This window comes from Dryobates pubescens, chromosome 4 (genome assembly GCF_014839835.1).
Source record: "Dryobates pubescens isolate bDryPub1 chromosome 4, bDryPub1.pri, whole genome shotgun sequence".
Lineage (NCBI taxonomy): Eukaryota > Metazoa > Chordata > Aves > Piciformes > Picidae > Dryobates > Dryobates pubescens.
This window is the reverse complement of record NC_071615.1, coordinates 25,391,428-25,407,672: the sequence shown is the minus strand read 5'-3', so window position 1 is coordinate 25,407,672 and position 16,245 is coordinate 25,391,428. Positions and strand designations below refer to the sequence as shown.

Below are 16,245 nucleotides of genomic sequence, written 5' to 3'. Positions count from 1 at the left end.
TGTTCCAGTGCCTCACCAACCTCACTGGAAAGAATTTCTTGTTATCCAGTCTAAATCTACCTTCCTCAAGCCCACAGCCACTTGTCCCTCATCCTGCCACTACAAGCCCTTGTAAAAGGACCTTCCCCTGCTCTCCTGTAGCCCCCAACAGGTACTTGAAGGCTGTTCTAAGGTCTCCTCAGAGCCTTCTCTTCTCCAGGCTGAACAGCCCCAAGTCTCTCAGCCTGTCAGCATAGGGGAGATTCTCTAGCCCTTTGATTGTCTTCATGGCTCTCCTCTGGACCCACTCCAGCAGTTCCATTTCCCTCTTATGCTAGGGGCATCAGAACTGGATGCAGTGCTCCAGATGGGGTCTCAAGAAGAGCACAGTAGGGAGGGAAAATCAGTTCCCTTGTCCTGCTGGTCACACGTCTTTTGATCATAAAATGGTCTGGGTTGGGAGGAACCTGTGAAGGTCATTTAGTTCTGCAGTCATCAGGGGCATCCTCAACTAGAATAGGTTGCCCAGAGCCCTGTCAAGCTTCACTTTGAATATCTCCAGGAAGGGGGCCTTAACCACCTCCCCAGGGAACCTGTTCCAGTGTTCCACTACCCTCATGGTAAATAATTTGTTGCTGAGGATCCTGCTGGTGATGGCTGAGAACTGACTGATAGGTTTGTCATCAGCTACCCAAACCAAATGCTTCCTTACCCGTGGCTCTCACTGAGGGGCTTGTGGCAGTAGCAGATGCTGAGACATTAGCTTTCCGATGTGCTTCCGTGGAGTGTCAGCCAAACTGGCAGAAAGAAACACTTCATGAATTTTACTGGTATTGACTGGCTTCTCCACTGGGCTCACCAATCAATCATCATGTCACTTTGCTTTTTGTCACAGTACATCACAGCCATCCCCCACTCTTTGTATATTTGCACGCTGATCGTTGGACCATGAGCTCCATAATAGTATATTTACCTTCAAAATAAGCACCTGCTGTCCCCTCCTACGGTCATTCACTCTTCAACTCTTCAGAGACCTAGAAACAGAAGGCTACCCATGAGACAGACAAGATGGAGTTTCTGTAGGTGAATTCAGGTACCTGCTCATTTTATATTGTATTCCTTCCTCCAGAGACTCGGTAGCTGAAATGCAGGTACAGTTTTGTATTCTTTATGCATCATCTCTGACATTAATATGAACTGACTTGAGCAGGTATGATGCCAAGAGGAATGAAAATCAATGTTATAAGCAACAGATGGCCAAGAATCTGTTGAATTTGAAAAGTAAACAGGACCCTTTTATTTATTTATTTATTTACATATGTATCTATTTATTTAGGAGACACATACCCCACATTCTTCCATATTTGGCCTGACAGGAAGGTCTTTCATTACAAATATCATGCAAGCCAAGAACGAATATAATGAATATAAGGTAATTCAAAGTAGTTACAATGCAATTGTCAACAAACTATAAAATATTTCCTATTTAAAAAAAATAAAAATAATTAATTCTGCTGGTAACCAAAATTTGTGATCTGCTCTGATTGCTAGTTTTTGCATAAGCCAGTAGCTCTGAGGGGCAGAGGTCACCACTAAGGGAATGCTTTTATTTTTGTTTTCTGGCAGTTTTTAGTTTCATTGAATAATAGACTGGCTTGAGTTGGAAGACACTGTAAAGATTATCTAGTTCAAATTCCTCTGCCATGGGCAAGGACACCCCACGAGCTCAGGTTGCTCAGGCCCCTCAATTTAGGAAGGACACTGAGACTCTTGAACATGTCCAGAGAAGGGCAACGGGGCTGGGGAGAGGCCTCAAGCACCAGCCCTAAAGGGAGAGGCTGAGGGAGCTGGGGTTGCTTAGCCTGAGAAGAGGAGGCTCAGGGAAGACCTTCTTGCTCTCTACAGCTCCCTGAAGGGAGGTTGTAGCCAGGTGGGGGTTGGTCTCTTCTCCCAGGCAACCAGCACCAGAAGAAGAGGACACAGTCTCAAGCTGTGCCAGGGGAGCACCTTTAGCTGCTGATCAGCACTGAGAAGATCCCCTCCCAGTCTCCTCCAGCCCTAGGTCTCCCTCTTGAAGGGAGACTGTAGACAGGTGGTGGCTGGTCTCTTCTCCCAGGCAACCAGCACCAAAACAAGAGGACACAGTCTCAAGCTGTGCCAGGGGAGCACCTTTAGCTGCTGATCAGCACTGAGAAGATCCCCTCCCAGTCTCCTCCAGTCCTAGGTCTCCCTCTTGAAGGGAGACTGTAGACAGGTGGTGGCTGGTCTCTTCTCCCAGGCAACCAGCACCAAAACAAGAGGACACAGTCTCAAGCTGTGCCAGGGGAGGTTCAGGCTGGATGTTAGGAAGAAATTCTTCATAGAGAGAGTGATTGCCCATTGGAATGGGCTGCCCAGGGAGGTGGTGGTGTCACCATCACTGGAGGTGTTTAGGAGGAGACTAGATGGGGTGCTTGGTGCCATGGCTTAGGTGATTAGATGGTATTGGATGATGGGTTGAATGCAATGATCTTGGTCTATTCTATTCTATTCTATTAAGAAAGATATGCCAGTCCCATCAAAGTTCCACTTCCATTTTATTTAAAGCTCCATCTTTACTTATATGAAATTTCCTTCTCTGAAAAGCTGATTTGATTTAATCACTCTGGCTAGATCTACATGAACATGCCACACTGTTCTTATAGTCTCCTTTTTTATTTTTTTCCCCAAATGTGTAAAACTTTTTTCCAAATGTGTAAAACAGAGCACTTACAGCCCAAGAAATCTATCCATCTGGCTGGCAGCTCCCTAGGACTTTTTTTTCCACCTGACACTTCGAATATTATCCTGTCCTCTCTGTGTCAAGCAAGTTTTCATGGTCATTGCAAGTTGTCAGCTTTCTGGACTAATTCATTCCAAGGACGTTAGGAAGAAATTCTTTACAGTGAGGGTGGTGAGTTACTGGGACAGGTTGCCCAGGGAGGTTGTGGATGCCCCCTCCTTGGAAATGTTCAAGGCCAGGCTAGATGAGGCCTTGAGCAACCTGGTCTAGTGGAAGATGTCCCTGCCCATTGTGGAGGAGTTGGAACTAGGTGATCTTTAAGGTGCCTTCCAACACAAACCACTCTAGGATTCTGTGATTCTATGGTTTTGCTTAGCTGATCGTCTACTTACCAGCACGTTCAGACTGCTTGAACTCTGAACACAAAGTAGTAAGAGAAGAGCCATGCACAGGGCACATGAAAACTTTGCAACCTAGACAAATAAACTCTCTCATTGCTAGTGCACAGCAACTGTCCTAATTTGAAATGCCTGAAGTTAGACATCTGAGCCCATAGCTAGGCACACACTGATGATTTCTGCTTCTAAATTGATGGCTACCTGCAGCTACTCTTGCTGCCAGGACTAGAAGGCTCCAGGGTGGACTTTGCGCTCAGTGTCTGACAGCTCCTACCAAGGAACTTAACTAGAGATTTGAATGCGTAACTTGGGCTTTCCAGGTTTTAACAGCTCAGATATACTTTAGCAGATCTGATTTAGCAGGCAGACACACAGCCTTTTGACAGAAGCTTTAGCTTGCATCTGGACAGGGAATGATCTGTGCCTGAGCCTTTGCACTGCACAAGCTGTTAGAACTTCAAGACGGAAAAGGGGAGATTTAAACTGGGTATTAGGAAGAAATTCTTTCCAGCTAGGGTGGTGAGACACTGCAACAGATTGACCAGGGAGGCTGTGGATGCCCCCTCCCTGGCAGTGTTCAAGGCCAGGTTGGATGAGGCCTTGAGCAACCTGGTCTAGTGGAAGGTGTCTCTGGCCGTGGGAGGGAGGTTGGATCTGGGTGATCTTTAAAGTCCTTCTCAAAGTCCTTTTCAACCCAAACTATTCTCAGATTTTATGAATATACTCACCCTCACATTGGAATTAAACTGTTTGTGTTACCACCTAGCAAACACTTGTGTTGCAGTGTGTTGGTCTACAGCTTCAGGATTCTTTCTGCAGTTGCTATGAAGCTGCTAGCCAGATGATCACCACTGTGCCAGCCCATGGCTTGGGTGCCAGTGACAGTGGAATGAGTCATGTGCTCTAACATTGTTCTCATCTCTTAATTTTCTCCCTCCAGCAACATGGAGTCTGTAGAAAGGAGAAATGTAAGGCACTGGTGTAAGATTTACCCTGTTACTGATCTCCTAGAGAGTGTTTTAATCCCCACAGCTCCTAAAAACTTACTTCTACATGTGTAAAGAAGGTGGCCACACCATTCCAAGTGTTAAGAGTTTGTCTTATAGAATCCATATTATTTACTGTTAAATGCTACAGAATCACATAATAATAAGGATTGGAAGGGACCTCTGGAGATGATTAAGTCTGACCCCCCTGTGGGAGCAGGTTCACCCAGAGCAGGCTGCACAGGACAGGGTCCAGATGGGTTTCAAATGTGATGGAGACTCCACGAGCTCTCTGGGTAGCCAGGTGCAATGCTCTACCACTCTCAAAAATAAAGTAGCTCCTCCTCATGTTTAGATGGAACTTCTTATGTTCAAGTATGTTTCCATTACCTCTTGTGCTGTGATTGAGCACCACTAAAAAAAGTCTGGCCCCATCCTCATGACACCTACCATTTAAGTGTTGATCAGCATTGATGAGATTCCTCCCTCAGACTTCTCTATGCTAAAAATCCCCAAGTCCTTCAGCAGGTTTTTTTTCATCAGAGAGATGTTCCAGTCACCTCATCTTCCTCATAGCCTTTTTCTGTACCCTCTCAAACAACTCCCCATCTTGAACTGGGGAGCTTGGAACTGGATACAGTACTGCAGATATGGCCTCATCAGGGCAGAGCTGAGGGAGAAGACAACCTCCCTACACCTGCCAGGTACTCTCTTCTTGATCCACCCCAGGAGACCACTGGCCTTCCTGGCCACAAGGGCACATTGCTTGCTCATGGCCATCTTGTTGTCCACCAGAACTCCCAGGTCTTTTTCCCCAGAGCTGCTTTCCAGCAGGTCAGCCCCTCACCTGTACTGGTACAGGGGGTTGTTCCTCCCTTTTGTGACAGACAGCTGAGGTGTCATAAGCAGAATGTATTACAAGGGTGACAGAAAAGGATGGGAAAGCAAATGTCTGCTGACTGTAACTGTAGGAATAAATAACTAACTAAATAAATACATATGTTTGCTCACCTAGCTCAGGACAAAATGACTTGCAGACCGTAACAGATGCTACTGCCAGAAGGCATGGTCTTGCCTGCCTGAAGACAAAAAACACAGACAGACAAAGTGCTACAGTATTTATCGTGGCTGTAAGTGTGTTTGGAATGCCCTTGGTATCTTCTTTCCCACGGCATTTTGAGCACTGCAATTGAATACAGTCAGGGGAACAGCAGTGCTGCTGCTGTTTCTGAGAATCCCAGATAAGCACCAGCGAATCCCATTACCTGAAATTCAAACACTGGGGTGTTTTCCCAGAATTTTAATCAGCTCTTGTTTGGTTTCTGCATATTTAAAGACACTCACAAAGCAGGGGAGAACCTAGCTGCTTTCAGAGTGCTCTGTCAGAAAATCCCAGCTCTTAACCTTCTTTGACAGCTGTGTCACAGGAAACATCCAACCTTGCCTAAAATTATGAAACAAGTGAACAGGAAACAAAATTGTTTGGGTTGGAAAAGACCTTTAAGATCATGAAGTCCAACCATTTTCTAGCTCTGCCAAGGCTGGTGCTAAATTGTGTCCCTCAGCACATCACTGCCTCTTCAAAACACCTCCAGGGGTGGCGATTCAACCGTCTCCCTGGGCAGACTATTTCAGTCTTTGAGAACCTTTTAAGTGAAAAAATTTCTTCTAATATCTGGCCTAAACTTCTTGTGGTACAACTTGAGGCTATTTCCTCCCATCATATTTTACTAGGAAGAAGAGGTGATACCAAGGGTCAAAAAGAAATGTGAAAGTAAAATGAGTTGGAATGAGAATACTATGGTCTGACTGTCCTGTATTGCTGGCCTGGAGCAAGTTCAGAGAAAAAGCAGAATCAAAGACATTGGAGGATGCAATTTTTCTTTGTGTAGTGGGGTGTTGTGGTATTTATTTATTTATTTATTTATTTATTTTAAGGCTCTTAACAGATTGTGCTGCATTTCTTGCATTCATCAAGGTTTTCAGCAGAAGGCAAGATATAGCACTGAGAACTTCACAGTGTCCACAGTGTTGTTTTGCTGTAAAACAAAGTTCTTTTTTAGAAGGGACATGATTTGTGAGATGAAAGTAGGTCAGAGTTCCTTTCCTGGTATCTTTAATATTCATAGACTCATGGAATGGTTTGGGTTGGAAGACATCTTAAAGATATCTGGTTCCAACCCCCCACCATGGACAGGGACACACCTTCCACTAGACCAGCTTGCTCAAGGCCTTGTCCAACCTGCCCCTGAACACTTCCAGAGAAGTGGCATCTACATCTTCTCTGAGCAACCTGTTCCAGTGTCTCAACACCCTCACTGGAAAGAATTTTTTCCTAATATCCAGTCTAACTCTCCCCTCTTCCAGCTTAAAGCCCTTGCCTCTCATCCTATCACCACAAGCCCTTGTAAACAGTCCCTCCCCAGCTTTCCTGTAGCCCCTTTCAGGTACTAGAAGGCCACTGTAAGATTTTTGTGGAACTTTCCCTTCTCCAGGCTGTACAGATATATATTGTGCATATTTAACAGCAGAGTGAAAAGTCCTGAGTGCCTCGCAGCCTCCCTTTAGGGTATGTATATGCATGGGTCTTTAAAGCTAAAGCCAGCCTCTTCTGATTTTGGTGGGTGTAAATGAAAAAAAAAAAAAAGGGGGAAATAAGAAAGATTGAAATTATATTCTTAAGAGCAATTCATAAAAATTCTCATTTCCTTCCTGTTATTTCTCTTCTGTATTTTTCCGGGATTTATTTTAAGGTTAAAGAAATGCCAGTACTGCCTCTCTTATGAGTTTGTCATTAACATGCTTTTTTGAGTGTCTACATTTCTGTGTGGAAAAGAGTTCCCAAAACGTTAAGTGTGTGTTTATATACTCTTTGTTCAATAGATTTGTTATGCCCCAGGTTTAAGGGGAAAAAGGGGATTAAATAATCTCCATCTGCAAATACCTGATGTTTATCAAAACACACTGTTTCTTGATATTGCCCTGTTCTGACAACTGAATGGTGTGAATGTCTGCAGGTATGCACAGACTCAGAGAATCATGGAATCATACAGCCTTATTAGGTTGGAAAAGCCCCTTAATGTCATTGAGTCCAACTGTTAACCCAGCACTGCCAAGTTCACCACTGAACCATGGCCCTCAGCACCACATCTACGCATCTCTTAAATACCTTCAGGGATGGTGACTACAGCAGTTCCCTGAGCAGCCTGTTCCAGGGCTTGACAACCTTAGCTGAAGATTTTTTTCCTAATATCCAACCTAGCATGGCTAGGAGGCTGAGAGGGGACCATGCTAGGTATCTGGGAGAAGTGACCGACACCCACCTAACTCCAGCCTCCTTCCATGGAGTTATAGATAGCATGGTCTAGTCTCAGCCTCCTTTTCTCCAGGCTTAACACCAGTTCCCTCTGCTGCTCCTCACAGGACTTCTCCTGCAGACCCTTCACCAGATTCATTGCTCTTCTCTGCACCTTCTCCAGCACCTCAATGTCTTTCTTGAGGTGAGGGGCCCAAAACTAGACAAAATGATCAAGGTGTGACCTCAGCAGTACTGAGTCCAGGGTCACAATCGCTTCCCTGGTTCTGCTGATCACACTATTGCTGATCCAGGCCAGGATGCTGTTGGCCTTCTTGGCCACAAGGGTATATGCTGTCTCATCTGCAGCCAGCTGTCAGCCAACTCCCACATCGAGCAGTTTCCAGCCACTCTGCCCCAAGCCTGGGGAGTTCATGGGGTTGTTGTGACCCAAGTGTGGGGCCCAGCACTTAGCCTTGTCAAGCCCAATGTCTGTCTGCACAGGAATGCAATAACACACTTACAAATACTTTTTTTTCCAACCCACAGATATTTCCTGGACTGATTCTGTCAGACATTAAGCCTGCCAAAAGAATGAAGTTCAAGACAGTCTGCTACCTGCTCGTTCAGCTCATGCACTGTCGCAAGATGTTCAAAGCGGAGATCCCTTTCTCCAATGTCATGACATGTGAAGATGATGATAAGGTAATCTGTGTAGGCCCTTTGGGTTTCCATTCCAGGGCTACATCAAGCAGACCTACTTTGACAACATACAAAGTGAGGTGAACAATTGATAGAGGAGTTTCTGGTGCTCCTGCTGGAGCTAGAGCTGCCTAATGCCCACACCCATAGAATGGAAAGGAATGGAATGGAATGGAATGGAATGGAATGGAATGGAATGGAATGGAATGGAATGGAATAGAATAGAATAGAATAGAATAGAATAGAATAGAATAGAATAGAATAGAATAGAATAGAAATTACCAAGTTGGAAAATACCTTCAAGATCATCAAGTCCAACCTGTCATCCGACACTGTCTAATCAACCAAACCATGGCACTAAATGCCTCATCCAGTCTCCTCTTAAGCACCTGTGGCGATGGTGACTCCACCACCTCCCTGGGCAGCCCATTCCAATGGCCAATCACTCTTTCTCTAAGTAAATCACTCCTTCTCTAAGTAAATTGTAACAAATTCAATGATAACATAAGTTTTCTCAAAAGTGATGATAACAAGTGTCAAATGTGGAGCTTCTCTTGAACAAGCCAGCACAGGTGGCATCTGTGACTTCTACTGACTGTTCCCTTTAGGGAAATTAGATTTTCTGAAGCTTTTTCTGAGATTGCCAAGAGCTTTTCTTTTGCATAATAAGTCCAGCACAATCTGAAGCTAATGGCAGCCCATGCAAAATAATAGAATAATTTTGTAGCTCTAAGTGATTCTCTAAAAGACCAAAGACAACTGATTAATCAGAAACCTCTTAGTCCCTAATACAAATGCTTTCTTGAATAGTTTGGTAATGCTGTATCTCAGAATTGCTTTATTCACTAGTAGCTGTGTGTACTTCCATCTGGAATCTACCCAGAAATTCATGGAGAAAGAAAAACCTTCGTTAAGAGTTGCTTCTTCCATTTTCTGTGCCAGCAGGTGGCAATGTGACATAGAGGACGCCACCAGTGCTCCGAAGTAGTCTATGTACATTGGCATTAGTAATACATCTTGACTGATTGCTTTACCTTTTGGCTTTGTTTGCTTGTTTCTGGGGGGTTTGTTTGCTTGTTTATTTGTTTTCTTTAAAGAATACATATTTATTGACAATTCCCTTTAAAGGTTCAGAAGCCATTGTAGCTTTTATAGTTTGGATAGTCCATGTGCTGCTTCTGCAGGAAATTGGAGCAAAATTCATTAGTTCCTTTGAAACACAGTTGCAGTGAGATTCCAGACTCCAGTTTTGGTTTTTGAAGTGTATAAGGTCTAATTGTGAATTCTTACTGTTCTTTGAGGACTTTAAAAAAGTAGCCCACATGTTCTCTGAAGCATATGAAATATTTTACACTGTGTCTTGTGTATCTGGATGTATAAATATGGTAATATAGCCAGATATCCCAATATGGGTCTGCTGGGGATCTGAACAACAAATTTTCTCATGTCAGAACATTTCTTAGATTTATAGAATGGCTTAGGTTGGAAGGGACCTTAAAATCATCTAGTTCCAACCCCTCTGCCATGAGGCAGGGACACCTTCCTCTAGACCTAGTTGCTTGAGCCCCCATTCAACCTGGCCTTGAATACCTCCAGAGACAGCAGAATCCATAACCTCCCTGGACAACCTGTTGCAGTGTCTTATCACCCTCACTGGAAATAATTTCTTCCTAACATCTAGTCTAAATCTACTGTCCTCAACCTTAAAGCCATTGCCCCTCATCCTATTGATATAAGCCCTTGTAAAAAAGTCTCTCCCCAGCTTTCTTGTAGGCTCTGATAATTTATTGGCCTGTTGCATTTGAATGTAAAAGTCCACCTTAGCCTCACTGTGGTGGTTTGGTACTGGCTGTGGGCCAAATGCCCACCAAAGCCTATCACTCCCCTCCTTAGATGGACAGGGGAGAGGGGAAAATATATCAAAAGGCTGATAATAAAGTAGAGGCAATTTAAGAATAGAATAGAATAGAATAGAATAGAATAGAATAGAATAGAATAGGAGTAGAATAGAATAGAATAGGAGTAGAATAGAATAGGAGTAGAGTAGAATAGAATTAACCAGGTTGGAAAAGACCTTTGCAGGAAAGAATTGTTTTCCCAATATCCAACATAAATGTCCCCTGGCACAATTTCAGGCCATTTCCTCTCATTCTATCACCTGATACTAGGGAGAAGAGGCCGACCTCACCTCACTCTAGCCACTTTTCAGGCAGTTGTAAAGAGCAATGAGGTCTCTACTCAACCTCCTCTTCTCTAGACTAAACAACCCCACTTTGCTCAGGTGATCCTCATCACATCTGTTCTCCAGACCCTTCAGTTTCCATTATCTGGACACACTCAAGCAACTCAATGTCTTTCTTGCAGTGAGGGGCTCATCACAAAGAACTTGGTTATCTTGTCTTCAAACAAAACCAAAACTCAAACCAAAACCAAAACCCAAACCCACTATTTTTCTAGGTAAAGTGACACTGGTTGGGATCAGACTGATTACTGGGTCAGTGGTAGAGCAGAATGTAAAATGAATTTCTGTGGATGAAGATTGAACTCCTGGAATGCAGTAAGGGTTTTCTCATGGATTTGAATATGATCAGGATTTCAGATAAGGAGTTTAGAGACAGAATCTTTGTATAGTTGTTCAGATGACTGAATTCCCATCTCATCCTGGCTATGAGCTTGAGATAATCTGAAGAGCAATGTAAAATGCCAATGGTAATAAATACAGTGCTTCTTTCTTCATCTGTGCCACAGAGGAGAGCGTTAAGGACAGCCTCTGAAAAACTCAGGAATCGTTCCTCGTTTTCTACCAATGTTGTATACAACACTCCAGGAACTCGAGTCAACAGATACATCAGCAGACTGATAGAGGCCCGGCAAACAGAGTCTGAGATGGCTGACTTGAACTTCTTTACCCTGAAGTACAAGCAAATTGAGCGTGAAAATAAAGTAAGTTTGGAGCTTTTGAAAATTATTTTATCCTGGGGTGCATCAAGAAAAGTGTGTCCAGCAGGTCTAGGGGGGTTCTTCTCCCCCTCTACTCTGCCCTGGTGAGACCACACCTGGAATATTGTGTCCAGTTTTGGGCTCCCCAGTTCAAGAAAGACAGAGAGCTGCTGGAGAGAATCCAGCGGAAAGCCATGAGGATAATCAGGGGACTTGAGCAGCTCCCCTATGAAGAGAGACTGAGATCCCTGGGGCTGTTTAGTCTTGAGAAGACTGAGAGGGGATCTCATCAATGTGTATAAATATTTGAGGGGTGGGTGTCAGGTGGAGGGGGACAAACTCTTTTCAATGGTGCACAATAATAAGACAAGGAACAACAGGTTCAAACCTGAATGTAGAAGATTTCACCTCAACATGAGGAGAAACTTCTTTACTGTGAGGGTAATGGAGCACTGGAACAGGCTGCCCAGGCGGGTTGTGGAGTCTTCTTCTCTGGAGACTTTCAAAACCCACTTGGATGCATTCCTGTGTGGACTACCCTAAGAGATCCTGCTTTGGCAGGGAGGTTGGACTTGATGATCTCTGGAGTTCCCTTCCAACCTCTAATGTACTGTGATACTGTGATTTTCACTGATTTCAATTTGCATTGTTTGGTTGGTTGGTTTTAGATATTATTTATAATTCTACTTCAATGTCTGAAACTAACCCAGACTTGACTAGTTAAAGGATGAAACCCAAAAAGTCAGGCTGACAGGAGCAGCTGCCACAGAAGGCTGTCAAGGAAAACATTATGTAGACTTGCCTCACCTGGTATATTTCCTATGCATGTAGCCATGACTGTTAGCATGCTTGTAAAACATAGGTGCTTCTTTCTTCCTGAAAATAGACAGGCATGGAGGGAGGGTGGAGCTGGATGTATGTCAAATGCTCATTGTCTTACTTTCTTCCTTTCTTTAACAGTACCACCAGCTTCAGGATGAGTACTTCACCAGTGCTGTAGTTCTCTCACTAATTCTAGCTGCCTTATTTGGCCTTGTCTACCTTCTAATAATACCACAGTAAGTTTCCAGCTTTTGCCCTTGTAATTCAAAGCGGAACATCTTCAAGTATCCTGCACAGGTCCAAACATGAGTGTCTTTGGAATGGGATTTAGCACCCAGGTTGATATGGTTGTAAGCAAGAGATTCTCTGTTGGTATGGCCTCAGTCTAACAGTCTAGAGGAGCAAATAGAAGAGGTGACACATCCATTTTGCAATCTTATTTAAAACAATTTCTTCCCCATTTCATCTTCCTCTATTTTATCCCCTAGAAGGCTGCACTTAGAAGACAAATCCACTGAAATCTACTGAACTTGTTTAAAGCATTTCTGGCAGTACAAACATTTATCAGGACTTCAGTTGGAATAGAACTGGCTGCAGGATAATGCTTTTGAAAATCCCATTTTAAATTCTGGTCTCTTCTATTCACACATCTGCAGACAGAATAATATATATTCCTATATTCCATTATTTCTAATTGGAAGTTTGAGAAGCACCTTTTTTGCTCCAATAATCATTATAGTTTAAATTTGTTATATAATAGCTTTCATCTGAAGAATTCAAAGTCACTTAAAAGAATCATCTAATTTCCATCCTGATGACCTCTGCTGAGTAATTGCAGCATAGTTAAGATCCCTTTCAATTACTTCTGAAGTAAAGCCCTGCTCAGTACATAGCAATTTAGAACAAGGAGAGGCAGAGTATTCGTGTAGTCAAAACTAGAATGAGTTTCCAAGAATCATATGGTACAGTCATTGGTAGCCTTCCCAGAAAGTACTGTCACTGAAAAACCAACTGGACAGATTCACTTTAACCTCTGATCTGACAAACATGTAAGCTCACAGAGAAAATGGCCACCAAAGACCATTCAGATGGACTGGTGCATCACTGGGTTGGTTAGAAAAGCCATCCTCTGTATGGTCTTAAGTTCTCTCTTCTAGTGCCCGTTGACGATGGCTTCACACACTTAAACAACTAGTCCTCTCAGGCTCTCCCTTCACTGGGACACAGATGCACCCATGAGATAGGCTAAAATTTTAGAAGTGCTGTAAAATTTTCCATTCTCCACAGAACTTGGAGCTTTAAAATGCACTTTAGATTGCCAAAATAGTTATAAGTATGACGAGAAAATGCAAAAGCCAAGACAAGAACAGCAATGTGTTACTATAAAGGGAGAGGTGATAATAATGGTGTTTGACATGTATCACTAGTCAAAATCTGGAGGCAAGAAAATGTAAGAAAGCCAATTGCTGCATAAATAGAGAAAGCAACGGGTTTGACATCCTCACAATTCCTATTCCTATTCCAGCAGAGCAGCCTCTCATCTAAGGGCATCTTTTATAGCCCCAGATGGAGTTGGTGAAAGTAAGGATATGTTCCTGTCAACCTAAGCTGTACAACTATGGAGGCATTCATGCACTGTAGCCACTAAAGGCCCTGATGATGAACCTTTCTGATGTCTTTTGCTAGATTTATTGGTTTTTAGATGTGACACACCCCATCGTCAGTGGTGCCAGCCTAAATCTCTGTCAGGGTCCAACTCAGCACCAGTGGCAGCGGTTGGCTGCTGCTGCCTTAAGAGATACTGTTGCAATCATGTCCCCTACATTTATTTCTGGCACACTACCATACTGAATACAAGCTGGATGTCTAGAAGCACAGGAGAGTCTGCTGTTAATACTTGCATTCAGAAACCACAGTGACAGCATCCAAAGTCACCTCCTCGATCTGGATGCACGTGCCACACCACAGAACTTTGCGTCTGCTGGTGGGAACTGTTACATGAGTTTGAAACCAAAGACAAATAGTGAGAGTGGACGGTTGAAATTACCCCCAGAATAAAATTGCCAGACCAGCTCAGCTGAAAGCAAATGAAGCTATATTTACCATCTAGAAATATGGGATGCAATGAATATGTACAAAATATACAATATTTACATTTATTTACAACTTATAAACAACACAAGACACCACCCCACCCTCCCAGATAAAACCACAGGGGGTTTCCAACAGCTTGGCCCTCTTGACTCCCTTCCTCTCCCCCCCCAACCTGTACAAGAGAAAAGAGAGAGGAGCAGATGGTAGCTTGTTAGTACTTAGCCATAACCAGAACTCATCCAAGGCCAGCAACAGCCAAGGAAAAGCACCAGCCAGTGTCTGCTAGAGTGACGAAGCTGAAAAGACAGAGAATTGGTTTATACTACTAGGTTTATGTTAGGTATCAGACCAATGGGATTAGTTAGGCCTTATCATTATCATTTAGGTGTTCAAAAAGGGATTGGACATGGCACTTGAAGCCATAGTTTAGTAGTCATGAGGCACTGGGTGACAGGTCAGACTTGATGATCTTTGGGGTCTTTTCCAACCTTATTGATTCTATGATTCTATGGTTATTTTTCTTTTGCATCCAATGGTAATTTATTTACATTCTATCACTTCTATGCAAGGTCTGTGGAAAAAATTCCTAGGCATCAGCCTAAAATTACCACAGTGAGGAATTCTTCATTAGACACCCTGTATAAGCAATCTTTCTCCAATGATGGTGAGCGCACCCTTAGGTGCTCACATCTTCTGGACAAGCTAAATTGTTCTCACACAACACTAGAAAAGAAGGTGCATCAGCATTGGTGAACAACTTTTTGTCAGTTTTCTCACATCCACAAGGTACTGTTCGAACAACACAGGTTTTCTGAAGGAGGGAAGTGTTTGGTCTGCACCCCTCTTCTCATGAAGAGCAAGCCTATATTGCAAGATCAGGAGAGGAAAGATTAAGAATTAAAAGATTTATTACATTATCTTTGTGAATTCTAAGGTTCTTCTAATCATTGAGGACAACTTGGTTTGTCTAATCATTGAGGAACACTCAGAAGGAGAGTGTTGCTCTGTTTCATTAGAAGCAGGGATCACTGCCTGGTCTGATTTTATTTGACTTGATAAGTGAGTGAATTGGCTGACCTCTGATTTCTATGTCTTTGAGAAGGAGAGATTAGAAGAGGAAAAGTGGTAATTTACACAGCTGCCAGATAATTGGGTTACACACACTGCTTATGAGAGTCAGCAGCAGCCTACAATTAGGAAGTGTCTCTCCTGACACACCATCCAGGTGAATATTGGAGCCACCTTGATTTCCTTACTGAGGTCACACTGGGGATCATATATAAAAGTTCTACAATAAGAAACACTGACTTTAAAAAGGAAGATGGTAGATTTAGACTGGATATTAGGAAGAATTCTTTACAGTGAGGATGGTGACACACTGGAACAGCTTGCCCAGGAAGGTTGTGGATGCCTGGTCCCTGGAGGTGTTTGAGGCCTTGAGCAACCTGGTCTAGTGGAAAGTGTCCCTGCCCATGGCAGTGGGGTTTGGAATTAGATTAGCTTTAAGGTCCCTTCTAACCCAAACCACTCTATGATATAACAATGAAGAGCATTTACTGATTCCTCATCCTTGAGAGCAGTGCATTTAACTGTGAAAAATGAGAGCAAGGGGGGAGGGGGAGATCCTCCAAAATATCAATTCATAAAGAGCTCTCTGCCTTTTGCTGTCATTTTCTGAGTTACATTCCTTTACTTTCTTTGTCTTTTGATTCTAGGAGTACCATAGTCCTTGTTCTCCTGGTGTTCTGCATATGCTTCCTAGTGGCTTGTATTATGTACCTACATGTCACACGAGTACAAGTAAGTGATTTAAGATTTTTATGACTATTCTTCCTTTAGTGGCTGTGTTTTGTTCCTCCCTTGGAATATGAAGCCATCAGCACATGCTTGACAGTCTGAAATCTATGTGCTTTTCAACTTCATTGCTAAGTATGGCAGTAGGCACACATTAAACCCAAAGATGATTCACCTGAAATTAGACTTTTTACATGAGTAATCATGGCAGCAATGTATCATTCAGTGCCAGTAATGCTATGCATTTTGTCTGTTTTGCTATATTTTCTCTGAACACCTGCCAGTAGCTACCAAGTCATAGGACTACAGAATCCGAGCATGGTGGGGGTTGGAAGGGACCTCCGGAGATCACCTACTTCAAACCCCCTGGTAGAGCAGGAGCACCCAGAGCATATCACCCAGGAACATGTCCAGGAGGGTTTGATATTTAACCTGACTTTTTCTTCCTTTCTAACTGTGGAGTACACTGCTTCT

The 16,245-nt window shown here is 43.2% G+C and overlaps 1 protein-coding gene across 1 annotated transcript in view; it reads left to right on the top strand.

The window, feature by feature from the left end:
• ADCY1 (adenylate cyclase 1) overlaps positions 1–16,245 on the top strand; it is a 158,668-nt gene that overhangs the window by 110,220 nt on the left and 32,203 nt on the right. The window contains exons 8-11 of the mRNA XM_054160964.1: positions 7,969–8,124; positions 10,870–11,064; positions 12,022–12,119; positions 15,693–15,777. Of these exons, the coding sequence (XP_054016939.1) occupies positions 7,969–8,124; positions 10,870–11,064; positions 12,022–12,119; positions 15,693–15,777 (534 nt within the window). The remainder of the gene's footprint in view (positions 1–7,968; positions 8,125–10,869; positions 11,065–12,021; positions 12,120–15,692; positions 15,778–16,245) is intronic.